The sequence below is a fragment of the Peromyscus leucopus genome, chromosome 1, assembly GCF_004664715.2.
Source record: "Peromyscus leucopus breed LL Stock chromosome 1, UCI_PerLeu_2.1, whole genome shotgun sequence".
Lineage (NCBI taxonomy): Eukaryota > Metazoa > Chordata > Mammalia > Rodentia > Cricetidae > Peromyscus > Peromyscus leucopus.
In genome coordinates this window covers 4370497-4397540 of record NC_051063.1, presented here as the reverse complement: position 1 = coordinate 4397540, position 27044 = coordinate 4370497, and the positions used below count along the sequence as shown (strand labels likewise).

General features: G+C 56.2%; 1 protein-coding gene across 1 annotated transcript in view; it reads left to right on the top strand.

Annotated features, from left to right (window-relative positions):
• Dagla (diacylglycerol lipase alpha) overlaps positions 1-26686 on the top strand; it is a 58030-nt gene extending 31344 nt beyond the window's left edge. The window contains exons 2-20 of the mRNA XM_028884279.2: positions 2100-2237; positions 2596-2807; positions 4032-4133; positions 4539-4677; positions 7675-7762; positions 9521-9655; positions 10212-10289; positions 11987-12111; positions 15165-15318; positions 15801-15884; positions 15979-16056; positions 16452-16532; positions 17260-17402; positions 17762-17830; positions 18145-18217; positions 19383-19582; positions 20476-20605; positions 21104-21291; positions 23346-26686. Coding sequence (XP_028740112.1) covers positions 2143-2237; positions 2596-2807; positions 4032-4133; positions 4539-4677; positions 7675-7762; positions 9521-9655; positions 10212-10289; positions 11987-12111; positions 15165-15318; positions 15801-15884; positions 15979-16056; positions 16452-16532; positions 17260-17402; positions 17762-17830; positions 18145-18217; positions 19383-19582; positions 20476-20605; positions 21104-21291; positions 23346-24303 — 3132 coding nt within the window. The 5' untranslated portion in view covers positions 2100-2142 and the 3' untranslated portion in view covers positions 24304-26686. The remainder of the gene's footprint in view (positions 1-2099; positions 2238-2595; positions 2808-4031; positions 4134-4538; positions 4678-7674; positions 7763-9520; positions 9656-10211; positions 10290-11986; positions 12112-15164; positions 15319-15800; positions 15885-15978; positions 16057-16451; positions 16533-17259; positions 17403-17761; positions 17831-18144; positions 18218-19382; positions 19583-20475; positions 20606-21103; positions 21292-23345) is intronic.
• Positions 26687-27044: the final 358 nt, after the last annotated feature.

Here is a 27044-nt window from a genome sequence, read left to right as displayed (position 1 = left end):
GAGGGCACTGCAGGCCAGGTAAGGCCCGGCCAGGGTTTTGAGTGAGAGTACTGGGATGGTGGGCACCTGGCTGGCTACAGTGTCAGCCTTTCTAACTCCTTGAGGAAGGGTGGGAGGGGGGAGGTACCCACTGTGACTGGGAAAGGGCCATATTCTGCTTGAGGAGATGTACGGGGTTGCTGGCAGGGGCAGGATAGACAGACAGCAGTCTGGATGGACAGGGCCCTCCCTGACCAGCGTCTCCAGGCGAGCATGGCACTGCATCTCCCCTGGCCTGGTGAGGGTAGAAGGCAGGGCCTCAGCAGACGGCAGCTCCGTACCAGCCCCACCTCACTGGGTGCATTGAGTGTGTGTGTGTCCCACCTCCAGCTCTCCGCTCTGTGAGTCACCTGCAGATGGGAAAGGAACAGGTACACCAGCTGTTGGCAGCTCTGCCTGTCCCAGCCTTGCTGCCACCCATGATGCCCCAGTTCCCTCCCATCCCATTCCCCCAAACTCTGAGCTGTGTCCTGGGCTGCTTGTCCCAGATTTTGCTCCAGTCCTGAGCCCCTGTCCACAGTAGACCTCCCCACACCCGAGCCACCCCAGCAGCAGCTGCTGCTTCTCCCCATCCTTCCCCTGCTTCCCACAATCCGCTCGACTCCTCCTTGAGAGTGGGATGATGTCACTTCCTGAGGGGGGAGTAGGCAAGACCCCAGCAGGCTAGCCCAGCCGCTGCTCAGGCAGCCAGCCCTGCTTCTGGGCACCCTCCTGGGAGCATGCAGTGGCTGCTCCTAGGAGATGAGCCCAGCAGAGCCTGGCCCAGCGTGACATGCTGCCCAGCCACCTGGCCCCATGCCCCCTTGTCCACTGTCAGAGCTGTGGTCACTGGTCTAAGAAGAGGCTTGGCTGGTTCCTTCCCTACTGAGTTCAGTCTCCACGTGCACACATTTTCCTTGGAGCTGTCATTAGGGAGAGGAGACCTGCTGCCCACCACTGGATCTGGTGCCATGTAAGCCTCTGCTGGCCTTGGGGGAAGCTGCCTGCTAGCAGTGTGCCTAGACCTCTATGGTAGGACTTCCTCTCTGCACAGTCTTGGCTCTCTGCTCGCATCAGCATTCCATTTATGCCACCACTTTTTTCTCCTAGCTCCAGAGGAGGCCCCCAGCTCCTGACCAGCACTCCTGGGCTTGTGGGTGACTGGTTTGTATCCAGCTACTTCAGAGACATAGACACCAAGCAGTGAAAGCTATCAGGCTAGGCGTGAGCATGTTAGAGCGGCTGCTGTTCTCACAGTGAGGGGCAGATGGCCCTAGCCACACTCCGGACCCATGCTTCCACCATAGCCTTCCTTGCCTAGAACCGTGACAGTGGCTCAGAGTTTTGTCAGATGGGTGCAAAGCCAAGTCAAACCACACTCACAGCTCAATGGACTCCAGCGAACAAGAAACCAAAGGCCTCACTGTGCAAAGACTTCCAAGAACGACTATATGCTGGGCCTCGCCACCCTCGGTGTTCATTAGTCCCAGCCACCACCATTCACATACTCATCTCAACCCTCCCCAAGCCCTCAGCATCCCTCCCACTCTCCAGGGCTCTGGGCTAAGGGACACTTGTTCTTGGTTTTGGAAGCCTTGGCCCAGAACTGTGAGTACTAGTCAGATTTCCCTGTGGAAAGACAGTGAGGGCCTTGGGGACTGAGCATCCCGTTGATGGTGGAAAGAGAATAAATTCAGGGTCTTTTTGTCTCTTTTTTTGAGACGGAGGCTAGCCTCAAAATCATGCTCCTCTTGCCTTAGTTTCCCAAGTGCTGGGATTTCAAGCAGGCCAACCAGAACCTCGGTCTTCAGTGGTGCTGAGCAGTTACTATGGGAATGACCTTAGGCAGTGGGAGTCTGGTGATGGGCAGGAGTGACCTCAGGGGTCCCTGCTGAGACTGGTATCCTATTGCTGAGGCCTTTGTTGTTGTGAGACTTGAGAGGGCAGATGGGTCAGCATCTCTGGTGCCTGGAGGCCCATCAGCCATGGGTGGGGATTGGTGCCAACACCCAAGATGCCTGTGCTGCTGACACCACCTGGTGGTAGCCCAGACAGCTCCAGGGTTCTCTTCTTGCTTTCAGGAGGTGAGCGCCAGGCCCGCTGAACCTCCCAGAGCCGCCAGCCATGCCCGGGATCGTGGTGTTCCGGCGGCGCTGGTCTGTGGGCAGCGATGACCTCGTCCTGCCAGCCATCTTCCTCTTCCTCCTGCACACCACCTGGTGAGTCTTAGAGCAGAGGGCACAGTCCTGGGTTTGAGGAGGTCCGAAAGGAAGCTTTCCAACTACCTGCTCCTCCATGCCAGGCCCAAATGTGACTCTCCTGCTCCCTGGCGCTCCTCTCGGTATTCCCACAGGAGTCAGGATCCCTCCTGACCTTGGCAGTGGGCATAGTAGCTGCCGCTGCCTCCCCATACCGACAGCAGGGCACCTCAGGGGCACCCAAAGCTAGGTGGGCAATGTTACTGTTGGGGAGATACCTGCCTCCCTTTCCTCCTGCTGAGCCGCACCGGTTCTGCCGGCCACGGGCAGCACACAGCACAGAGGCAGCCCACCCTTGCTCACCTGTGCCCTTCTCCAGGTTTGTGATCCTGTCCGTGGTGCTCTTCGGCCTGGTCTATAACCCGCACGAGGCCTGCTCCCTAAACCTGGTGGACCACGGCCGCGGCTACCTGGGCATCCTTCTGAGCTGCATGATTGCCGAGATGGCCATCATTTGGCTGAGCATGCGTGGGGGCATCCTCTACACAGAACCCCGGGACTCCATGCAGTACGTGCTCTACGTGCGCCTGGGTAAGGGACCCCTTGCTGGGGGCTGGGGATGGTCCAGAGTGCCACACCCTTCTCTTGAACTCTTTCGCTACCTCGGGTTTTGATTGCTAACACAAACTAAGACCCAAACCTTGGGGAGCATGGGGTGCCTTACTGGACTGACATTCTAGACCCAAGGGCCCAGTCCAGCCCAGCGGCTGTGAATCTTTTCCCTGGGGAACACACCCACTTATTTATGTGTTGTTTCTTGTGCTTTGGTACCATGATGGCAGAGCTGAGAGATTGCTTTTGTGACTAATGGCCATAGCATAGAGTCTAAAATGCTTACCCTCTTGGCCCTTCATAGACAAACTTAGTTGACCCCCTATTTGAAACTGTGAGCTTGTCTGCAAAGTGCTTTGGTGATCCTTCTGAAACAGACCCGGAAAACCCTGAGGCCAGGCTGAGCCAGCTCCCCTGAGGACCAGCCCATATCTCTTTTGGACCCTGCCCCAGCGGCCTCTGGGGTATTCCTAGGGAACACTTCTCTCAAACTTCTCCATGGCTCATGGGGAAGAAAATGTTAGTTTTATTTTGTAGATGAGGACACTGGAGCCCAAGAAGACTAATTAGCTTTTTCAAGGTCACTCAGCTAAACCAGGATGGAAGAGTCAGAGCTGGGATTTGAACCCATGCTTCTGTCTGGCTCTGTAGTCTAGGCTCTTAGCTACTATACATTGCTGGCCCTGCCAGTGTGTTGTATTTCCTTCCCACCCCCACCGGGGCTCTGGACTTAGAAAACTGAGTGCATGGACCACCATGGATTGGCTTCTGGGACTCCTCTCTCATCCCCCTGTCCCACCAAACCAAGTTCCTGAGTCTGCTGAGAAAGAAACAGCAGTTTTCGTGAGTTCCAATCTTCAGGGTCCTGTGATGAAGTCATTGGCACTCTCAAATATGGATGAGGAGATGGAGGCTCAGAGAGATTAAGTCTCTTGCCTGAAATGAGTTTGATTCCAGAGCTCATGCATAAAATTCTGAAACCCCAAAGAAGCTGGGGAGTACATCTTCCTTGTTCACCTGTCCAGTCACAGTCTCAGGGAGGCACTGGGACGGGAGAGCACAGGGCAGGCGACCAGGCCAGGGCTCTGTGCATTCCTGTTGTAAGGTGGCTAGAGGCCTAGCAGCAGGAGTCAGGCTTAGGCTCTTGGGTCCTTCCCTGGTGCAGGACGGTAGCCTTTAGTCAGAACCTACCTCTTTTTGCAGCCATTTTGGTGATCGAGTTCATCTACGCTATCGTGGGCATCATCTGGCTCACGCAGTACTACACCTCCTGCAATGACCTCACTGCTAAGAATGTCACCCTCGGTATGCACCCCACCTGCCCTGTCAGCTGAAGCCAGCCAGCCCGTGGGGTGGTAACAGGACCCAGCTTGCAGAGGAGGGGGCCCAGGCACCACTCCAGGGAGACACTCAAGCATGGATGCGTCCTTCGCCCTGTGTTCTGCCATTTCACTTGAGGCCCGACAGGGGGAGCAGCAGAGACAGAACTGTCCAGGCAACGTGAGGGCTTCTCAACACCTTCTCAAAAGCCCACAAGGCTGCCTGCTCTATGCCATGAGCGGGCCTTGGAGACAAAAGACTTCTGAGTCTTCTCTTAGGTCTCAGAAGCAGCTGGGGACACCAAGGCTACAGTGTCTCTCTGTGCAGAGCTCATGTCCCAGGAAGGTGAACCCAACAGCAATTCTTTCTTCTCATTTCTGCTGTCAACAGGAATGGTTGTCTGCAACTGGGTGGTGATCCTCAGCGTCTGCATCACTGTCCTCTGTGTCTTTGACCCCACGGGCCGCACCTTCGTCAAGCTGAGAGCCACCAAGAGGAGGCAGCGGAATCTGCGGACTTACAACCTGCGGTCAGTGGTCTGGGTAGGCGGGTGGTGCCCTCGTGAACTTTGCAGACTGACAGGCAGAGAGGGGTCCTGTTCCCTCCCAAATCACACGCCAGCATCTTGTGAGCCGCAGCTCTTGTGAAAGCCTCACTCTCTCACTTCCTCAATTCCTTTGTTGAAAAAATAACAATAGGATGAGCGTGGTGGTACGTGCCTTTAATCCTAGCACTCAGTACTACTGAGGCAGAGGCATTTGGATTAGTTCAAGGCCATCCTAGTCTACATAGTGAGTTCGAGGCCAGCCAGAGCTATACAGTAAAATCCTGCCCCGGAAAAAAAAAAAAAAAAAAAAAAAAAAAAAAAAGTGAGACTAACGGTTCCTGGCTCAGGACTGACTCGGGATGTCGGTGTGCGGTTTAAGTGAGATAATATGTGCCAAGTGGTTAACACTATGGGCTGAGGTAATGGGAAGCTGCTGCTGTCAGCAGCAGGAGCAGGACTCATCGTCTCAATTATGAGTAGTAACAGCAGACACAAGCATTGTGCAAAGTGAGTTCCAGCCCATGTCCTCCCTATAACGGGAGAGGAGAAACGAAGGCACAAAGGTTCTATGATTATGGTTATGTGGTGAGGCTGAGGACTAGCTCTCAGCCTAACTTTGGAGCCCTTAATTAGCGATTAGGTGATGCTCCCTCTAGGTCTCAGAGGTTGAAATAAGTTAATCATAGAAGGCTTCCTGGAGGAGATTTCACTGGTGTTTAAAAGAAGTGGAATGGCAGAGAAAATGAGAGAGGGTGTCCAGCATGGCCGTAGTGACTTCTTTATTGAAAGCAAGGGATGCTCCCAGGATGAGTCACAGTACAGTAGCCCCCATAATCAGGCAGGCTTCCCCTGGAAGGCAGGCCCGGTGCTTAGCCCTTTGTGACTAATCCAGTTAGTTCTTTTGCTATCCCAGAGCAGCTGTGAGACCCCTTCCACAGATGAAGAATCTGAGTCACTACCCCAAGCCACAGGAGAGCAGGCTGCCAAGACCCCTGCCCAGAAGGCCTGTCCCCCACCCCCACTCATGCCTTAGACCTTCCACGTCAGCCCATCAGCTCGTCACTGCCTCCAGCACCACACCCATGCCTGGTCTGGCCACCTCCCAGCCTGAAATGTCAGGCTTTGGAGCCAGGGCTCAAGAGCCCATTTCTCTGTCCCCAGTGCAGCTGGCCACCACCCCCTGTCCCACTTTGCCTGCTCTGAGCACATGCCGCACCCGACCCGTTTCTGGGCTCCTGGGCCCTGGGGAAAACCTTCTTCCCTTCCTGACTCTGGGTGATTTGGGGCTCCAGGCAGTAGGAGCCTGTACAGCAGGGCCTGGTGCTTGCTGTCATTTTAATTAGGAAGCTCCCTGTGGTTTCCAGGCCCTGTCAGAGGCCATAGCTCGCAGGCCTGTGACCTGCTGTGGTTTCTCCAGGTCTCCTGCAAGGCTGGAGAGCACAGTCTGGCTGTGGGGCTTTGTCAAGCTTACCACCTGCCTGAGTGTCCTCCACTGGCTCTAAAACCAACAGTTTTTCTAACAGAGACATTTTTCAAGCTATCAACTCCCGCAGGGGACATGTGCATTCCGTCTACCACATGGTTAAGTTATTTTGGTTTCTGAAAGCCGGGAGTGTGTCTAAGGTTTGGTCCTTTCTCTTTCTAGTGAAATCTGGGGAGGCCTGGGGGAGGGTGTTATTCCCGGCTGCTTCCCAGGAGGCTTGACCTTGGGTTTTTGTAGAAGGAATGTCTGCCCCCTTTCACACAGTGAGTCTCCCAACAGAGGGCTGTTGGGGTCCATGAACTTTCTGTTCAGACTTGGTATGTGGTCTCCTTGGCGTGGTCGGTGGACTGCACTTGACCACACCTGTCAGCTTCTCATACATTCCTACGGTCATCTGCCCCCTGGTGTTCATGAGAGGTACTTCAGTGGAGTGAGCTCTCTATCTGGCCAGAGGCTGCGGAGGAAATTTCACATCCTGTGTTTGAAAGCCCGGTTGGCTTAGAAAGCAAAAAGTATGTGATGCCCTAAGAACCCAGCTGGGCCATGTTCACTCTCTCTTTGTCAAGGGTGGTGGGGTATCGATTTGGAATGCAAGGCTGCTTCATTTTCTAGGGACTGCAGGTCTCCCAGACAGCTGATCTCTTACATCACCCCTAGCCCCTCCTGCTCCCTTCTTTTTGGTCAGCTGCCTATGTAGCCAGGGTTAAAGGAATGGGGAGCAGTTCTTGACTGCAGAGAGGAGCCAAGAAGCTCATGGAGAGCCAGTCTATCGTTTCTGGTGGCTGTAAAGTGCCTTGAATGCATTTGAGAACCACCTTGCCTCCCCCTTCCCCCCACCACCCTGTGATGGGCGTTTAAGGGGGCATCACATTGCTCAAAACCCAGCTAGCCTTTGCTGACTTAGTTTGGAGAGTTTGGAGATCTACATGGTTGGTGCCAGGACTATTATGTTTGTGCTTAAAACGCACCAAGTCCCTGTGTGCCCAGCACGATGGTGTCTTTGTGGGAAAGTAGCCTGTTGTTCCGCCTCTGCTCACTGACTCCTGGGCCTCCTGAGTCCCCACCTGAACTGTAGAGGGAGAAGAGAATGGACAGGGGCAACTATGCGGGCAGCGGGCCTGCCCTACCCAGACCGCAGCTGTGAGGAACTGGGAAATGCCAGGGCATTGCCCAACCCCCTAGATTTCCTCTCAGTACTCAACACATGAGTTGCTGAAGTCCCCAGGCCATGCCCATGGGTCAGTCTACCAAAAGTCAGGGACTGCCCCACCCCACAACAACTCACCAGGTTGGCCGGCAAGAGTCTCCAGGGAATACCGTGGCTGGCTGATATCTAGGTCACTGGCCACCCAGCTGTAGCTAGCCAGCTGCCTACCCTCCCCCCAGCCCCGCTTTGGTGTGTCCTGGGAACAGACCGTCCTATTTCCATAACATCTGGCCCAGCTCCTCTTGTCCAGCCCGTTGACTTCACACTTGTCAACGGTCTACCTTCACAGGCACCGGCTAGAGGAGGGTCAGGCCACCAGCTGGTCCCGACGTCTTAAAGTGTTCCTCTGTTGCACCCGGACAAAGGATTCGCAGTCAGTAAGTACCCGGGGTTGCTTGCCTCACCCGGGTCCTCTGCCTGCCATGCAGGTGCCTTTCACTGTCTGGTGATGTTGGGTGGGTGGGGCTGGTAGGAGGCAGGGCCTTGATTGAGAGCAGAGTGACAGCTTGCTCACGGGACAGCCTGCCCTTCCACTGATGGACTGCTCCACTGTGTAAAGCAACCGTTTACCTGCTTTACTGAGAAAATAGAAAGGTGTGAAGACTGACTTGATACCCTTGGAACACAGTTTAGTTTAAGAGAAGAACAGTAACACGTGGCCAGAAGTGGGTGGATCTGGAAGGTCTGGGGTGCCGTTGAGTGCTTAGCCTGGGGCTGGGTGGTACAGTCAGCCTTCATCTCTGAAGCCCTGAGAAGCAAGCTCAGCAGAAGGAAGGCAGCATCAGCTAAGGATGGCTCTGAGTGGGGAGATAGCCCCCTTAGTGTAGGGTAGGGAGGTTAGAGGTCATCCAGCCCCACCCCTAATTTTGTAGATCAGGCAGCTAAGACCCAGAGATGATGGAATGATTTGTTCAATATCCCACAGCTAGTTAGTAGAAGGGCTAGAGAAGTCAGTAGCCATGCTTGGGGCAGAAGGAAGTGCTAGTGGGAAGGGAGTGCAAGTAGAGCGTATTCTGCATTTCCTTTTTCTATGCTGTAGCTCTCTAGATCCTGGCTGCAGGTGTGCTGTGCAGAGGGCAGAGAGTGGAGCCCTGGCAGGTGGACACGAGGCTTGCCTGGGCCTGGGAAGGGCATGGTCTTCTCCTGCGCACAACACAGAGTCAGGGCTGTTGTGAGAAGCTGGTGTAAAGGTCGCAGGTGCCCACAGCATGGTCCTGTTAGGTACAGACAGCCCAGGGGCAGATCCCATCAGAGTGGTTTTCGTCAGCTTGTATGTTGGTGCTAAAGAACTACACTTAAATGTCAGTCTTTGAAAACACCAGTAGCATTTACATAAAGGTCTGTAGGTCCAAACATGGCATCTTGGGCTGGGCAGCTGGGGCTGAACAGTAGCAGGCTGTGTGGCCCTTCGGAGATTTGTGCTTGCAGCCCTTGGCTTGCCAGGCACTTAAGGGTGAGACCCAGTGAGACAGACTCACTTGCTGTGACTCTGCTTCCACCCCACCCTCTCCTGACAGGTTTGAGGCAGCAGAAGGCAGCAGAGACCCAGGACCCACGCCCGGCAGGGCTTGTCTCTGTCCTTTGCCTCCTACCCAAGGCCCAGGGCCAGTCTGAAGCCAGAGAGGCCACCGACTATGAGATTGTACTTCTCTCAAACACATTACAGGGCCCACTGAGCTGAGGCTCCTGAGGAGCAGGGGGCGCGTGAGACCTGCGAGCCTTCCAGAGCTCTTAGTGGGTCTTGCAGGGTCACAGCTGGCGGGGCGGGGCGGCCAGATACTTTGTGTGACTTCTCTCCTGGAGAAGGGCTGCCTGGGCCTTGATTCTGGGTATCTAGAGCAAGAGGAGAGGTAGGGCCTCAGGTTGGCACTTGAAAGCAAAGGGTAGCATGAGCTGTAAGGACCTCAGCGGAGAGAAGAGGTCTGGGAGGAAGAGGAAGGACCCACAGATGGTGAAGGCTCTGAACCCAGAACAGGGTCCCAGGGTTCCTGCTGCACAGAGCCACTGCCTGAGGCCCACGTTGGCCAGGATTGTGGAGGTTCCTAGTTAACCTGCCCCGGGGATTCACTCCTGCTCTCTCCTCTCTCCTGCTGCCTTGCCACCGCCTCCTGCCCTTCCTGGGCCTTGCTTGACAGGATGCCTACTCAGAAATTGCCTACCTCTTTGCTGAATTCTTCCGTGACCTCGACATCGTGCCCTCCGACATCATTGCTGGCCTGGTGCTGCTTAGACAGCGACAGCGAGCCAAGCGCAATGCGGTGCTGGATGAGGTGAGCACCCCGAGCTCTCCCGTGGGGCCCTGCTGTGGGCTGATCCTGTGGCGTCCTCTCCCCCAGGAGCCCCCAGGCCACTGTGGACTGTTCATTGCCCTCCGGTGTCCTAGCTGAAACCTTCAGCCAGCCATTCCACTGACTCCTGGTAGGGTGACTTGTTCTCTGGGCCACCTGTGGCTGCTTCTGAGGCCAGCCTCCGAGGACATCCTGATCTCTGGGGTTAGATGGCCAGTGCCCGCTCGAGCGCTTCAGCCTTCTGTCTGAAGTTTGTCCTGCCTTCCTGTCCTCACCAGCACACCAGTTCCAGTCTCAGCACATCTCACACAAAATTCCTTTCCCTCTGAGGTGGCACAGGACCATCCCCTGGGGTCTGAAGCTCTGCGTAGAATGGGGGGAACTAGAAATACAGGGAAGTATGATTTTGGAAAATTGCTGGATCCTGGAAGAGCTGCAAGCCTCGTGCTCCTTCAGACCTCTGAAGCAGGCAGAAACTGAACTCCCTTCTCATCTTCACATCTGGACCACTGTCCATCTTACCTCTCCTGTTTTCCAGGCAAACAATGACATCTTGGCCTTCCTGTCTGGGATGCCAGTGACCAGAAACACCAAGTACCTCGACCTCAAGAACTCGGTGAGTTGGAAATCCCTTCCTCTCCCCAGTTCTCTCTACCACCTCCCCACAAACTACATGGTGTAAGCTGACCCCAGCGCTCTTGCTCAGCCGTCCAGGGAGTCTCCTCTCAGTTCAGCTCCTCAAGAGCCCTCACATCGTGCCATTTCTATAAGTAGGACCCTGAATCTCTTAGCCAAGCTCCAAAACGTTTGAGCCTGGCTTCTAGAGATTGCATAGTGCTTCACGGGGATGAGCTGTGACTTTATTGCCACTGCTGCCCTCATGATAGGCAGTGGGGTGTGGCATTGCCTTTTAAAGCCTTTTTAGCAGTAGAGTCATTCCTCAAGCACCTGTAGTAGAAAGCTCATGTGTTTCAGGGAAAGCGGGTTCTGTGGTATGAGGTCCAGCCCAGGCCAGCATGGCCAAGGGCGGAACCACAGTCAGCCTGGCCCAGAGAAGGCAAACCCATGTGCATCCCTGCTCCATGGCTTCTCTCTGCGACCTGGAGCAAGTCTGTCATCCCCAAAGCCTTAGGAGAGGTGTAAAATGCCCTAGGCACCCAGAGCTGGGGTAGGAGGAAGTGACCCATCCTAAATCCAGTCCAGCAAGGTGCTAGAAACTTGGTGCCAATTAAGACGGGTCTGGAGAAGTTTTAGCCCTTTGGGGATCTGTCTCTAGAGAAGCCCCAGGTGTCTTGTCTCCCCAATCAGACATCATTTCATTTCACCAGCCACATATATATACAGCCGGTGCCCTTAGCCAGGTGCCTGCCACTCACTAGGGCCCTGCCTGGCTGGCTCTTACCACCCCCTGGGGAGAGGTGCAGAGTCTGCACCTGTCACCTGGCAGAGGCTGCCAGTGCCCCGCCCTCCCTGTCCTGTCACCCCGGGTAATTGCCTCTGCAGCTACTGGCTCCTTCCTGAGTTCCTGAAGAGCAGGCAGAGGGTGCTGATTGAGGCCTACCTGTTTCACGTCACAAGATGACTAATCACCCTCCTTAACTTTTACAAGGTGACTAATTCCCTCTAAGTGCCACAGTCCTGGTGCCCAGGGGCTGGGGACTGACTGACAGGCTTTCCTGGGACTCTGCCATCCCGCCTCTGGACAGCTTGTAACACTGATATCAACCACAGCATCAAGAACAGTTGTCGGGCAGCAGACTCCTGGGTTTCAAAGTGGCACCTTTCTCTAGCGTGATCCCAATCTCAGGGAGACGGCTTCCCCGAGCCTCAGGAACCTGGGACTCCATGAGTCAAACTGGAGAGCCAGAGACATTTGGTGACATGTTTCCATGCCCAGCATGGCTTGTCTTGTTGCCATAGCAAGACACCCCCAGCTGTGGGCCCCAGGGCTTCACAGGGTTAAGTTTCCCAGGGCCTGATTGCTGAGGCGGAGCGACTGCCACTCACAGCCCACACTCCCTTCCTTCTTGGGTAAACAAGCCAGTGCTCCGAGTGATTTTCTGTCCCCAAATCATGAATTCTAAGAGTGTTGTGGTAGGATAGGTCTCATGAGTATTCTGGCCTGCGTACAGGGAGATAATTGGGCAAATGCAATCAGTGTCTGAAGGGGCTGCCCCTCCTCCACCCTGGGGCCCAGAAGCTATCCGGCACTGGAGCAGGTAGGCAGGCTCCCACTTCAGGGGCTGGTGGTGGCTGAGGTAGCAGGCAGGAGGGGCAGAGGTTACCGCCCTCTCTCTATATCCTGTCTTCCAGCATGAGATGCTACGCTACAAAGAAGTCTGCTACTACATGCTCTTTGCCCTGGCCGCCTACGGCTGGCCCATGTACCTGATGCGGAAGCCCACCTGTGGCCTCTGCCAACTGGCTCGGTCCTGCTCGTGAGTACTCTGTCAGTCCCCAGCCACACCAGCATGGGGTAGAGGGAAGGGATTCAGTGATGTGCTGGTACCCCCTTCCCCTAGGGCTTTGAAACTGCTATCCTGCCCCCACCTCCTCTGGTCCCCACCAAGCAGCTTCTCTCCCATATGGTCACTGGGCCACTGCCTTCCTCCTGCTTCCTTCACGGACTCGAAGTAGACAGTTCTGGGTTTGAATGCAGACTTTCAGTTGCAGCCTTGGGCAAGTCAGTGCGCTTCTGTGAGCCTGGCTTTCTGCATCTGTGAGGTGGGATGTTGACGCATCCATTTTTGAGATGCAATACTGCAGTGTCTACACTGCCGATTCTCCTCTTTGGGCTTCCTCTGCCCCCCACAGCCATTCCTGTCTGACCACATCTCCCTTCTCTTGGCTCCCCTCCTGTGCTCTGCCTTTCTAGAAGAATTTTCTGGAGACAAAGGCCCACTCCACAGAGGTCTCTTGAAATGCTCCAAGAAGGCACTTTGAAAGGCTTTATCAGGCTCTGAGCAGAGAAAGACCTGGCTGGACCCAACCAAATCTGGCCTGTAACTGGCTCCGCCCTCAGCCCCACCCAGGGGCGGGGCTCTGTGCTTCTAAGTGGGCCAGAGAAGGGCTTTGGAAGGACCCTGTCCTTCTGTGGTGTCTCCACCCTCAGTCCATGACAGACAGAAGCGGGACAGTTCCCTGGGCTCCTGTTCCAGAAAAGCTGACTTGATAGGCCAGTACCTCTGTCCTCCACGCCCTGTCCTGGGGGATGACAGCATCCACACCTGCTCTGCAGTGCCTCTCTCTTGAGAAAGCTGGTGGCTCTTGAGACCTTGTCCTCACCACCCCCCAGCCACTGATCAGAGAAGACCAGGTCACTACATGCTTCTCCCATCTCTGCCAAATGTCCATGCCTGTTATTTTCCCCTGCATTCCAAGCAGGTGGACCTACTCCACTTCTCAGGGGCCTGTTTCCCTGGTTCTGGCAAATGCTATCAGCCCATAGGACAGTTCAGAACCACGGGGCCACTGGCGGTGGGGCTCTGAGTGCTCTGGGCACGGTGGGAAGATAAGCACCTGTATGAGCCTGTGCTGCAGCGGCAGAGGACAGAGTCCGCAGCCTCGGTGGGGCACAGTCAGGCCCCGTCCTGGGAGAAGGAGCTTAGGGTAAGGTGGAGAGGAAGGCCCAAAGCACAGGGATAACTGGAGAGAGAGATGGTTGGGCACCGTCTGCCGTCCGCCGCTGCCGCCGCCGCTGCCGCCGCTGTCATTTCCACTAGCTCTCTGATGCTACCCTGAGGTTGTCTGCCTCAGCAGGTGCGCCATCACCACTTTGTCAGGGCCTGTTGTGCGTGGAGGGTGAGCGGGACAAGGGGCGTGACACAAGGGACAGGCAGGGGTCCAGTAGCTTGGGGAAGTAGCAGTCAGCGCCGGAAGGAAGCTGAGGCTGAGCCGGACTGTGGCTACAGAATCAGGAAGTGACATGCCAGGAAGGATTTGAACCCAAGTTCTGACTCTCCTCTACCTCATTAGAGCCTCCTGCTCAGCTGAGGAAAGAGGGGAGCTTCCTGAAGGCTTGAAGGTAGGAGCTCAGACCCTGGGCCAAGCCTGCCACCACTTGGCCTGATTGGTATGGTGGCTTCTCCAGGCTCAACTCTGGGATGTGTATCCTGTGTGTTGTATCCTGTGTTTGGGGTAGTCCCACTCCCAGACTCAGGCATTTCCGGGTCTCGGCTTGACGCTGGGGTTTCTCAGTGAGGCCTCTCCCTGTTGGGAAGTCACAGTCCCACAGTCACTGCTCTGGGAGGACAAACACCACGCTGAATGTCAAGACAGCTGGCAGCCCAGGCACACTTCTCCCAGCTCCTGGAACCCAGTCTGTTGGGTGCTGGCTCCCTCTGGTGGCCCGAGAAGCAGATGCAGTTCTCCCCGACCCATCCCCCACCCCCGCCCCTAACTGAGTGACCATTTCAGCCCTGGCTCATCTGTCTAGGCTTGGTGCTCGGGGAAACATTTGTGACTAGCACAGAGCAGACCTTGCCCTGTGTAGCTCCTGCCAAGATAGTAGGCAGATGAGGGACTCCAGGGCAGGTCGGAACACATGGAGGCTTTGGAAGGACTGAGTGCTGGACCAGGGGTCATGTCAGGACGGGCCCGTTAGAGAGGTAGCTGGGGCCGACCTCACTGTAGGGTCCCCTGGGGTGGAAACTAAAGGGTATAGGAGGATAAGGTGCATAGAATCTGGTGAGGGAGCGGAGGCAGAGGAAGGGAAGGCAAGAGTGGTATAGACCAGAGGGGGTCGGGCAGCCTGTCAGACAAGGCCAGACGGGGCAGAGCCTGGAAAAGACTGAGACCTGTCTGCTGAAAAGGAGGGCCTTCCTGTGGGCCCGATGAGGAAATGTCCTAGTGGCGTAATGTCTCTCCAAAGGGTCCTTGTGCTGCTGGGTTGGTGTGCAGGGGCAGGGCTGACAAGGGAGAGGAAGTTAAGTTAGTCTCCTGGAAAAGGACAGTGGGTGGGTTTGGTTTTAAATGCAAAGACAAAGTGGACTGGTGTGGAGTGATTGAGAGGAGCTGGTGTGATAGCCAGGGAGCAGGCTGAGGACCCGGAGGGCCGACAGTCCGGCTGAGGGGAGATGCCATGTAGGAGTCCGGTAAGGTGCCTTTGGAGGTCTGCAGTGGGTCTACTGGGGTCCAGAGTGAACTGATGGCAAGCACATGAAGTAGGCTGCTAGAGGGCAGGGAGGTCCAGGCTGGAGCCAGGACCTTGGAAAGCTGGAGCGGAAGCTCCGTCTTGGAAGAAAGAAGAGCGATGGGGTCTCCAACCAAATGGGGGGGCGGGATTCCTGAGTCAGGTCCTGCCTGGAGACAGTGTGATGAGCTGGTCCAGGGTTTGACCACGTAGAGGTCACCAGGGCTTAGCAAGGGTCAGTCGGGAGACAGAGACAGGGCGAGGTTGAAGCCCACCCCCCAGCCACTTACAGAGAGGGTGGAAGGAGCAAGCCACCCCGTTGGTGCTGACCAGCCCTGGGCTTGCCGCCACCCCCTCCAGGTGCTGTCTCTGCCCTGCACGACCCCGATTCGTCCCTGGTGTCACCATCGAGGAAGACAACTGCTGTGGCTGCAACGCGATCGCCATCCGCCGCCACTTCCTGGATGAGAACATGACTGCCGTCGACATCGTCTACACCTCCTGTCATGACGCGGTGAGGGGCCAGGCTGGGGACAGGAAGAGCTGGGGCCCCAGCTCCTCTGGAAGCCACTGGGGACCCAGGCCACCAAAGCAATCCCTAGGCCAGTGGAGCCAGCTGTAAGTTTCCAAATCATCTCCAGTATGTAGTCCAGAGATGGCCTCCTCCATTTTGGTGACCCAGACCCACACTGCCTCAAGCTAGGTGGGGAAATGGATGCCAGTCCCATTCAGAATTAGGACCTCCAGGCTCAGCCTTAAGGGAATGGGAGAACCCAGAGATACTGGGGAGAGGCAGTAGGCCGTTTGGACTGAGCACAGGGCTGCCCGAGGCAGAGTGGAGTGGGAGGGTCGGGGACCAAAGACTCCTCGGTGAGCTCCAGGAGCCCTGGATGTGGCAGGTGTTAGGGACCCTGTGGCCAGTGGGGAGTTTCATTGATATTCCCTGAGTCTGACTTCATTCTGGGGTCACTTCGGCTCATGAGCTGGTACTCCTAGGTCTATGAAACTCCCTTCTACGTAGCTGTGGACCATGACAAGAAGAAAGTGGTGATCAGTATCCGGGGAACCCTGTCCCCCAAGGTAAGCTACCCGTGGCTCCCCCACAGGCCCAAGTACTTGTGGCCTTTGCCTGACCTCCTCAGCCACCCTCATGTGGCCTCTCTCTTTCCTCAAGGATGCCCTGACTGACCTGACTGGAGATGCTGAACGCCTCCCTGTGGAGGGACACCGAGGCACCTGGTTGGGCCACAAGGTATCAGCCTCAACATCCTGAGGTCCCCTGACCTTTGCCCCCAAACCCTGACAGCACTGAGGTGCGTGCAGTTGAGGGATCACCGTCCCTCTCAGAGATCAGTCAGAGGCTGTGGTTTCGTCTGCCTGCCCAGTCCAAGGCTTGGGGGGCCAGGGGCTGTCCCTAAAATCTCCAGGGAAGGCAGTGGGGAGATGTCATACCTGTTTCTGTCAGGAGACTTCCCTCTGAACCTCTGTTTTCTCACTTGCAAAACGCAATTCAAAATGGAACCGGAGAAGTACCCACCAGCCCCCACAGCCTGTTTTTCGAGGGCTGGAAGCGGGCACTGGCTGAGATCACTGGCTGTGCCGGTCCCTGAGGTTTCTCACCAGCCCTGCTCTGTTCCTCCCACCCAGGGCATGGTGCTCTCGGCTGAGTACATCAAGAAGAAGCTGGAGCAGGAGATGGTCCTGTCCCAGGCCTTTGGGCGGGACCTGGTGAGTTCTCCATGCCGTCCCATGCTGGAGAGGAGGTGAATGATGGCACCCCTCCCCAGACACCAGCTCCTGTCCGTCCCTCCCTCATTCCCAACTCCCTATAGCTGGCTCCACTCTGCCCACCCCACTTCCCAGGCCCCCCTTCTCCAAGTGTCCTTACTTGGTACCCTGTACCCAGTTAGCAGATGTGTGCTCTGCCAGCCTCGTAGTCGGGACAACTTGTTGCTGGGCATTTGACAGAACCCAATGACAAAATCATCCACCGAGCAGGGGCCTCAGCACCTCAGCTAAGTGGAGCCTGAGTCAGCCCAGCCACTGCTCCCTCTATGGGTAGCTCCCGACGATGCTGCCAGCACCCATTCCCAGGTCTCCCAGACTCTAGGCTAGTGGTCAGGTGGAGGAATGGGGTCATCAAAAGATTATAACTAATCACCAGAGTGGTCACAGGGCAGGTGCAATGCCTAGGAGGGAGGGAGCTGTTTCTGGGAAATCAGGGAGGGCTTCCTCAAGGAGGGAATTTCTGAGAAAGGCTTCAGAGGATGCACAGGAGTGTGTGAAAACAGTCTCACTGAGCCTTCGCCCTGTGAGGACGGACCTAGCTTGGCTCTCCCTTAGCCCTAGTATCCGTGCAGGACAGCATGATCCCAGGACTCTGAGAAGAGCCCTCATGCTCCCAGTGCCAGCTGGGAAACTGAGGCAGGGCTCTCAGGCATCTCTTGGTCCCCAGGGCCGTGGAACCAAACACTATGGCCTGATTGTGGTAGGCCACTCCTTGGGCGCTGGCACAGCTGCCATCCTCTCCTTCCTGCTGCGCCCTCAGTACCCGACCCTCAAGTGCTTCGCCTATTCCCCGCCAGGAGGCCTGCTGAGGTAAGAAGCTTGAGGCCTTCGAGCTACCTGGAGCAACTAGGACCCTTGAAAGCCAAGGGCTGACTTGGGCTGGCCAGGCCTGGAAGCTGGTGGCTGGATGGGCAGCCCACCTCCTGACCACTGGAGACTTGGGAAGGGCACGGGACAGGATTTGGGTGGTAGGTCGAGGGCTTTATGACGTGCCAAGTGGACCCTCCTCCAAAGACCTCTGGAAAAATCACAGGCGGAAAGGGCGGAAATTGAAGGCCGGCCTGGCACTCTAAGCTCCCTGGGAAGCCTCAAACCCAGGTGCAGAGTGGGGCCACTCCCGCCAGGGCCCTGCTCCGGGCCTAAGCCCCTCTCCTTAACTTCTCTTGCAGTGAGGACGCCATGGAGTACTCCAAAGAGTTTGTCACTGCTGTGGTTCTGGGCAAAGACCTTGTTCCCAGGTAAGTCCCTCTCTGTTGCTCTGGTCCCCTAGCGAGCCTCACCCCACGCCAGAGCGCTCACGTCTCACTCAGCCCCCCTCACCCTCTTCCTAAGGACTCTAGTAACCCTTCCCGTTCTTAATGGCCCTGTGGTGAGAAGACAGACAGTGTGGGGTCCACACCTTCCTGAGTGCTCTCTGACCTGACTTGCCCCCACATCATGACCCAGCTGGACCTACCTTCTAGTTCCTGGAGGCCAGGCGCCCCCACTGCCCCTTCTCCTGCCCCTTTCCAGCCCCGGCCTGGGCCAGGCTAATGCTCGCCCCCTTCCACAGGATCGGCCTTTCCCAGCTGGAAGGTTTCCGCCGGCAGCTTCTGGATGTCCTGCAGCGAAGCACCAAGCCCAAAGTGAGTCCCCACCGGCTCCCTGACCACTGGGAAGTCCTGGCTGTCCCTCTCGTTGTTCCCTCACTGACCCAGGGACAGAGCGCAAGAGGCCACAGCTGTGCTATGGACACTTCAGGCTATCAGACCCTCAGTGTCCCAGCTCAGCCCATCCGATCCTTGCCATTGTGAGGAGACTGAGGTCCAGTGTGGAAGGAACTTTGCTCACATAGTAAGCTGTCATGGTGTCAGAGCTGGAACTCTGCACAGAGCTGCCTGCCATGAGAAAGGCAATCCCTGAAGGGTGCTTTGAGCAGGCAGAGAAAAGCCTGTTGAGGTTGCCCAGGCTCTATGTCGAGGGTTTGTGCCCAGCGTCTTCCACTATTCTGCTGGGGCTAGGAGAGAGCCAGCTTATTAATACACACCAGGCCGAGGAAGATCCTGGAGGCCCTTTCTATGCAAAAAGACCTTCACTGCCAGGCAGGTGGGGTGGGGCAAGGTGTTGTGGCCAGACATCCTGGGGTAAGCCAAAAATAGGAAGAAGCCCTCTTTCCCCAGAGGGTGCTCTGTGAGACAGCCGCTCACCCACCGCCGCCGCTCACCCGCAGCCGCTCACCCTCTTTCCGCTGCCTGTCTGCAGCCTTCCTAGCCTTTGCTGCCCATGCCTCTCTGCAGTCAGGACCCTGGGTCGGGTGTCAGGCAGTGGGTCAGCATAGCTTTAGGAGACTGTCTCCCTGAAGACTGCCTCGTCCTTGGAAGCAGTGTCTGCTCCTCACAGAGCCAGGCCCAGGCATTCATCAGATCTGGGACCTGACCCGGCAGGTCCCGCTGGGTCAAACTGAGGCCTGTCCCACCTCTGCCTTGCACAGGGACCCACAGCAGATCCCTCCTCTTACCAGGTGTGTCTCTTACCCACTAGAGAAGGGCTTGGCTAGTCTTCCAAGCCCTTTCCAGTCCTGAAATGCAACAATTCTGTGTCATCTGTCCTTGGCATCTTATTGGCCACTGGGCCACCATACACCTCAGCCACTGCCTCTTCAGGTGGGCACAGACCTTTAATGCTCTAACCACTGCCCCCATCACCAGCCCTCTCCTCTCATCTGCTGAGCCTCTCCTTGCAAGCACCCCTGATCCTACCCACCCAGTCAGAGCTACTCAGCTCTATCCCCCTCTTTCTGGCCCTCTACAGTGGCGGATCATCGTGGGGGCCACGAAGTGTATCCCCAAGTCAGAGCTGCCTGAGGATCAGGTGGAGGTGACCACCTTGGCCAGCACACGGCTCTGGACCCACCCCAGTGACCTGACCATCGCCCTTTCGGCTAGCACCCCACTCTACCCACCTGGCCGCATCATCCACGTGGTCCATAACCATCCTGCAGAACAATGCTGGTAGGTGCTGATGGAGATCTGGGCCACTCCTGTAGGTGTGAATTCAGGGCAGGGGCTGCTGAGGGCTGGACCAGCCTCTGGTCAGTTAACCACTCACAACCGGGGTAGAAATAGAGGTAACAGTCCAGAACTCCTATAGAGAGGTTCCCCCAGCTGCTCACCGTGGAAAGGGAAACAAGATCCAGCTTGCAGCCATCTCCAACAGGGCTTTCTTTATGATTCTGTCTCTCTGAAGGAGCCTAGTCCTTGGAAGCTGTGTCTACACCTCACAGGGCCACACTCAGGCCCAGGCATTCATCAGATCCAGAAGCAGGTGTCAGGGACCTGACCCAAAAGTGGCTGTCCAGCTGGGATAAACTGAGGCCTCTCCTACCTCTGACTGGCACCCACCCCACTATCAGCCCTTCACTGGTGTCTCCCAGCTCTTTCTAGTCTTGGTGCATTTAGGAATAGATGACCTATAGCAGCCACCAGGCTCTGGCCAGCTCATACCTCAGTGTCCCTGCATTAATGTGGGCAAGAATGTGGCCAAGGCAAACACAAGAACAGTGTGCTAGTAGGTAGACTCTCTTTCTCCATACTCTCAGAGCCTTGGGTCCTGGGCCCTCTTTCTTAACACAGGCTGCCCCCACCTTCAACAAAAAGCTGGGGAGCTGAGCCCTGCCCAGGGGTAGCAGATGTAGCCTAGACCAAAAGCAGACAAGAGGCCTTGTAGGGACTGTGACTGAGGCTCCAGATCAGCCTTTCATAGACTACAGGCGAAGTAGCCAGGCCTGGGAACACTGACCTGCCGCCTAGGGTAAACAGGGGCATCCAAATGCAGCCTAGATCCCTAAGCAAGTGCACAGAACAGAGCCCCAGACCCCTTTCTTCCCTACCTGTGTCCCTCTCAGCTGCTGTGAGCAGGAGGAGCCCACATACTTCGCCATCTGGGGTGACAACAAAGCCTTTAACGAGGTGATCATCTCACCAGCCATGCTCCATGAGCACCTGCCGTACGTGGTCATGGAGGGGCTCAACAAGGTGAGTGCAGGCAGAGCCCATGGGTGCCCTAGAGGTTGAGTCCCTGTATCCCCTTCTGAAAGACAGGGTCCTGAGACCCGGATGCCCCACAGCCCAGGCACAGTCCCCAGCCGGGCCCTGGTAGTCAGAAAGACCTCCAGTCTTTCTGCTCCACCCTCCTGGCTCTTTCCACACACCGAGTTGCCCCATGGTAGGGAAGAGGGAATTTAGAAGATTCCTAGGGGCTTATCCCTGAGACAGACTGATCTGAGAGGCCCTGAAGGCCATTACCAGATATGTAGCCGAGTGGGGACAGCATCTACCTTCATGGACCACGGAAGGACTAGAAAGAGAAGAGTACTCCACCTTGGCTGTTCTAGAGACAAGCATCCCATGGCACATCCCAGGCCTTCCACAACGAAAGGGGACCCACTGAGTTATCAGGCTCTTTGCTCTGGGAAGGCACAAGACTGGGCTGGCCACCCGCCTGCCACCAGCGCCACCCCCTCCTGTCCCCAGGTGCTGGAGAATTACAACAAGGGAAAGACAGCACTGCTTTCTGCTGCAAAGGTCATGGTGAGCCCCACTGAGGTAGACCTCACTCCTGAGCTCATCTTCCAGCAGCAGCCACTGCCCACGGGGCCCCCTCTGCCCACCGGCCTGGCCCTGGAGCTGCCTGCCCCAGACCATCGCAACAGCAGCGTCAGGTGAGTCTCGCATCCCCTCTCCACCCCAGGGAGTGTGGGTTCAGAGTCTGCCTAATTGCGCATGTGTGCATCCATGCATTCTGTGCGCCTTTTGGGCCCATGCATGTCCCCCAAGCTGTGTCCATATGCTCGATGTGGGAGTTAAAGTCTGCCCAGGATCCTGTTCGCTCTGCTGTGGCTGTCTCTCACCTTGCCATCAATGTCTCGGGTGGGGGACGGGGTGGTCTCCAGGGAACATGGGGGGTTCCAAGGCATATACAGACCCACATACACTAGACCTAAACACGAATTTGCCCATTCCCACTTAGATCTAACAGATATACACCCACATACTTACACAGCTGTGCATATATACTGGGGCATATGACAAGAAGCTTTCCTCATAAGTACACAGAATACTCTACACAGGATACACACCAAGGCAGGCAGAACACACATGGCTGTGGGCACACTTGGAGAGGTAGACATGCAAACACATGGCTGTATTGTGCCATACCCACAGCACACAGGTACATGTGGTCCAGCCGCACACAGGTACCAAGGCATACACACGCGTTCACAGATGTGCACACACGTCATGGGAGATTCTAGAGCAGTGCCTCTTCCAGGGGTTGTTCTGACTCCAGGCCTGCATCCTTCCTTATAAATCTGGCTGCTGAGAAGTAGGATGTCACTGCTTCCCGGTCTTTGGTAGGGACCCCTCAAGACACCCTTCCTTGTGTGTTTCCTGTGGTGGCTGCATGTCTCCATGAAGAGCCTGTCCTTGGCCGCTGTACATGAGGCCACCACCCATTTCCCAGCTTCTCCTTCCTTCCCAACAGCAAGGTGGCCGCAGAGTTTGCTGCTCCTTCCAGCCTAGAGCAGGATCATGGGAGACGTGGGGGAACCCCAGGTGAGGAAGGGATAGAAGAGACCCTGCAAAGTGCTGATCTGAGAGTTGGGGGCAGAATCCCTCTTCCCTTCCTCCCTGCTCTCTTTCCTTCCCTGTCCCTCTGTCCTACCCTCTGTGTCTCCCACTCACTGTGGCCTCAGGAGTGAGCCAGAGCAGCCAATCCCTTGACGCCATGAAGGGTTAGTACCATAATGGGTATGGATGCACAGGGCCCAGACTCCCCCGGGAATCGTAATGCTCTTGGTGGGATCTTAGGCCTTTTGGGGACCCCATTCCTGTCCACCTAGCGTCAGCCTTTTGTTTTCTGTCTTAACTTCTTATGAGTTGGGTTTATTTCATTTTATTTTAGATTTTTTTTATTTTATTTTTTATTTTATTTATTTGGTTTTTCAAGACAGGGTTTCTCTGTGTAGTTTTGGAGCCTGTCCTGGATCTCGCTCTGTAGACCAAGCTGGCCTCAAACTCACAGAGATCTGCCTGCCTCTGTCTCCCGAGTGCTGTGATTAAAGGTGTGCGCCACCACCGCCTTTTTTTTAAAATTTTTTATCTGTGTGTATGTGACTGTGTGAGCATCTGTACACATATGTGTGGGTGCACATGGAGGCCAGAAGAGGACATTGAGTCCCCTGGAGCTAGAGTTACTAGGGGCTGTGAGCTGCCTGATATGGGTGGTAGGATCTGAACCCATGTCCCCATGACTGGGCAGGAAGTACTCTGGGTCATATCTCAAGCCCTATGGGTTGGCTTAATTTTATTTCATTTTTTTATGTGTGTGGATGTTTTGCCTGCAGGAATGCCTGTGTACCATACCATGTGCATGCCTGGTGCCCTTGGAGGTGAGAAGAGGGTGTTGGATCTCCTGGAAATGGAGTTACAGATGGTTGTGAGCCACTATGTGGGTGCTGGGAATTCAACTCAAGACCTCTGGAAAAACAGCCAGTGCTCTTAACCTCTGAGCCATCTCTCCAGCCCCAGCCAGTGCTTTTTACAGCACTGAGCTATCTCTCCAGACACTATGAGTTGATTTTCAAAAGTCAGGATTCTCTGCCCCAAACCATTCAATGAGAACTGGATAAATTCTGTCCTTGTCCCCCACTTCTTTCCAGTCTGGGTCAGTCTCCTCTGTCCTTCTGAGTCTCATCCTTATGCTCTTCCTCTGCAGGAGTAAGTCTCAGTCTGAGATGAGCCTGGAGGGCTTCTCCGAGGGGCGGCTGCTGTCCCCAGTGGCTGCTGCATCAGCAGCCCGCCAAGACCCTGTAGAGCTGTTACTGCTGTCCACCCAGGAGCGGCTGGCGGCAGAGCTGCAGTCCCGGCGGGCACCACTGGCCACCATGGAGAGCCTCTCAGACACCGAATCACTGTACAGCTTCGACTCGCGCCGCTCCTCGGGCTTCCGCAGCATCCGGGGCTCGCCCAGCCTCCACGCAGTACTGGAGCGTGACGAGGGCCATCTCTTCTACATCGACCCGGCCATTCCAGAGGAGAACCCGTCCCTCAGCTCACGCACAGAGCTTCTGGCAGCCGACAGCCTGTCCAAGCACTCGCAGGACACCCAGCCCCTGGAGGCAGCTCTGGGCAGCGGGGGCGTCACACCCGAGCGGCCACCGAGTGCAACCAATGAGGAAGAGGAGGCAGCAGGTGGCGAGGGTGGCGGAGTGGCCCCCCGGGGAGAGCTGGCCCTGCACAATGGGCGCCTGGGGGACTCACCCAGCCCTCAGGTGCTGGAATTTGCGGAGTTCATTGACAGCCTCTTTAACCTGGACAGCAAGAGCAGCTCCTTCCAGGACCTCTACTGCATGGTGGTGCCCGAGAGCCCCACGAGCGACTACGCGGAAGGCCCCAAGTCCCCCAGCCAACAGGAAATCTTGCTTCGGGCCCAATTTGAGCCCAACCTGGTACCCAAGCCCCCGAGGCTCTTTGCGGGATCTGCTGACCCCTCCTCTGGCATCTCACTCTCTCCCTCCTTCCCACTCAGCTCCTCAGGGGAGCTCATGGACCTGACACCCACAGGCCTCAGCAGCCAGGAGTGTCTGGCCACAGACAAGATCCGGACTTCCACCCCCACAGGCCACGGGGCCAGCCCGACCAAGCAAGATGACTTGGTCATCTCAGCACGCTAGCACCTGGCAGTGGCTGCCACCTCCTCCCCAACCAGAACTCAAGGCCCCGTGGGTACCTAATGGCCACTTGGGGCCCGATAGCTTTGAGGAGAGGCTCCCGGAGGCCGAGTGGCCTCAGGCCCTGGAGCCCTGCTGCTGAGCAGAGGGTCTGCATCCCTACCTCAGCCTAGGACCCTCAGAACCAAGATGTCGGGGAAGAACAGGGGTGGGTTTGGTACAGGGGGGAGACTTCAGGTTGGATGGTCAGTCCTCAGCCCTCAGCCTGACTCCTTTGTGTGGGCAGCCTGGTATCTCCGTTCTGGGAATGGCGCTAGGCAAGCTAGCTTCCTGTCACTGCCCTCCAGCTACTCTCCCAGAGCCGAGGCAGAAAGCAGCCCCCTTTCCACATATTCTCATATGTCGCTCAAGTTGGCACCTGCCCTGGCCACTATCCCCCAGATCTGGTGCCTGCTGGCCAGCCCCCTGGGGTGATCCCCACCAAGGTGGCCTGCAGTGATGTATATGTTTACAGAATCTGCTGGGCTTGGCTCAGGTTGCATCCTGGGCTTGTAAGCCCCCACCCCAAATCACGTGTTCAGTTGTCCCCTGTGAGTGGGACCTGAGGACCAGAGGGGTCTGGAGGAGAGTAGGGTCAGGGCTATCCCTTCTCTGCCTGGTGCCCCTGATCTTCATGGGCCCTGGCCACTGGGCCTGCCTGCCTACCTGCCACTCCCTGGCTTCCTGGCTCACCTTCTACCCCCAGGACTCTGGCCATTCAAAGGGTGGTGGACACTCCTGTGACATCACCCTGGCTGCAGAGTCAGGGCCCTGGGAAGAAAGAAGGCATCCAAAGCCCCGTCTCCTGGGTAACCTGCCTGACCCCTTTATGTCACCCCACCATGCCTAGGCAGTTCTGGGCCCTGGGGTCTGAAACCAAACATGCCTCTGCCCACTGGCTCTCCTGGCTACTTAGCTCCTTTCCGGGTCTGGGCTTCACCTCCTACTGTGTCCTGCCCATAAGAAGAGGGGCCAAGAGTAGGGTATTGTGAGTCCTGGCTGGAAACCTCTGCCCACTGCTGAGGGGAGGGGCCAGGGACTCGGGCTGTCCCAAGTTAGCCTGAGGCCTTCATAGGTTTTCCTATGTATGGTCTGGAGAAGCAGTCCGGGAGGTAGGAACCTAGTCTTTCCCCCAAGCTGGGGTGGGGCGGTTGTGCATGCTAGTGTCAGGTGTGTGTGTGCATGCGCATGAATGTGCGCCACTCCTGAGGAAGGGGCTGCAGAGGGCCGCTCGCCTTCCCCACTTTGCCTGCCTCCTGATGCCCCTAACCTGCCTAGAACACAGCCTGTGAAGTGAATGAAGCCTTGGGACAAGCCAGTTACTGGCGTGTGTAGGCAAGCAACTGCCCACTTGTGCCCTGGTCTCCTTGGAAGCATGGTCCCTCCCACTCAAGATCCACTCACAGCCTCTCGGGGATACCCAGACTCCCCTGACCACCTCATGATCCCTGGTACCTGGGCCTGAGCCCTAACTGTAACCCCCAGAGCTTGGGTGGCTCAGATAGCTCTCCACCCTAACAGATGAGGACAGAGACCCAGGAGCTGGGCCTCCCCTTCCTCTGTGACTTCCCACCTCACCAGACTCTTGGCCTCCCTGCCCCCTGCCAAGGCAGTGCCTCAGCCTAGCACAGAAGTAAGATAAAAATCAGTGGTCCTTAGAATTCGAATGTTAGACAGAAATCTTAAATCAGAGAAACAATACAACAAGCACCCCAGCCAGCAGCAGCAAGGAGCGGTATGGATCTGGCCTTCTAACTCTTCCTCTGCCAGGGTAGGTATGAGGGGCTCCTCTAGGGTGTGCCCCTATGCCCAGGACTGAGCCATCAGGGACATACCCCCCAGCCCCAAGGCTGCAGCCATACTGTGTTACAGGCTTGGGGCTGGGGCAGACTTGGACTCAGCCCTAGACACCCAGGGCCAGCCCACCGCTTCCTTCCCTGTCCTCTCCCTGCCTGACCCCCAGAAGGGTGGGCCTGCTGCACGTTCCTGTCACTCCATGCCACATCTGGGGGGGTCTGAGCCACCCCCTTCACCCCAGCTCAGATTGACCCCCACATCGTCCCCCAGACCCACAGCACAAGCTCTCCCAGCCGTGAGCTGGCCTGTCCTCCCAGGGAGTGGGGGACTTCCATATGCAAATAGTAGCGAGCAGCCAGGCCCCCGGAAACCCTCTGCACTCCACCTGCCATTCTCCCGTGACTTTTTGTACCTAATGTATGAAAGATCCACACTAATATTGCTGTAAAAAGGAGAGACAAATTAATATAGCTTATTCTATAAATATATCTGTATATAAAGTTTTCTGTATATTGTATAGAGCTGTGTATAAACTGGATGTAGAAGCACACCTCTGCCTCATGTGGTTTTTTTTCATCAGGTGGGAATGGAGGCAGTGTGGGGACATGCTGCCAAGATCACAGCAGGGAATGAGGACCTCTGAGCCCATTCCCTAGATGAGCCAGAAAGCATAAGGGGAAAACGTGAGGATACTTGGGATCAAGGCTTTTGTGCCACTAAAGACAGAAGGCGTGGAGGGCTGTCTAAGAACAGCCCAGTGGGTTAGAACTGTGTGACTCAAAGTTGATGCAGTTCCCATGGTTTTGCTAAAATTCAAGTGCTAAGCCAGCAAGATGGCTTAATAGATAGGTTAAGGCATTTGTCACTGAGCTGGACTGCCTGAGTTTGATTCCCAGGAATCCTATGGT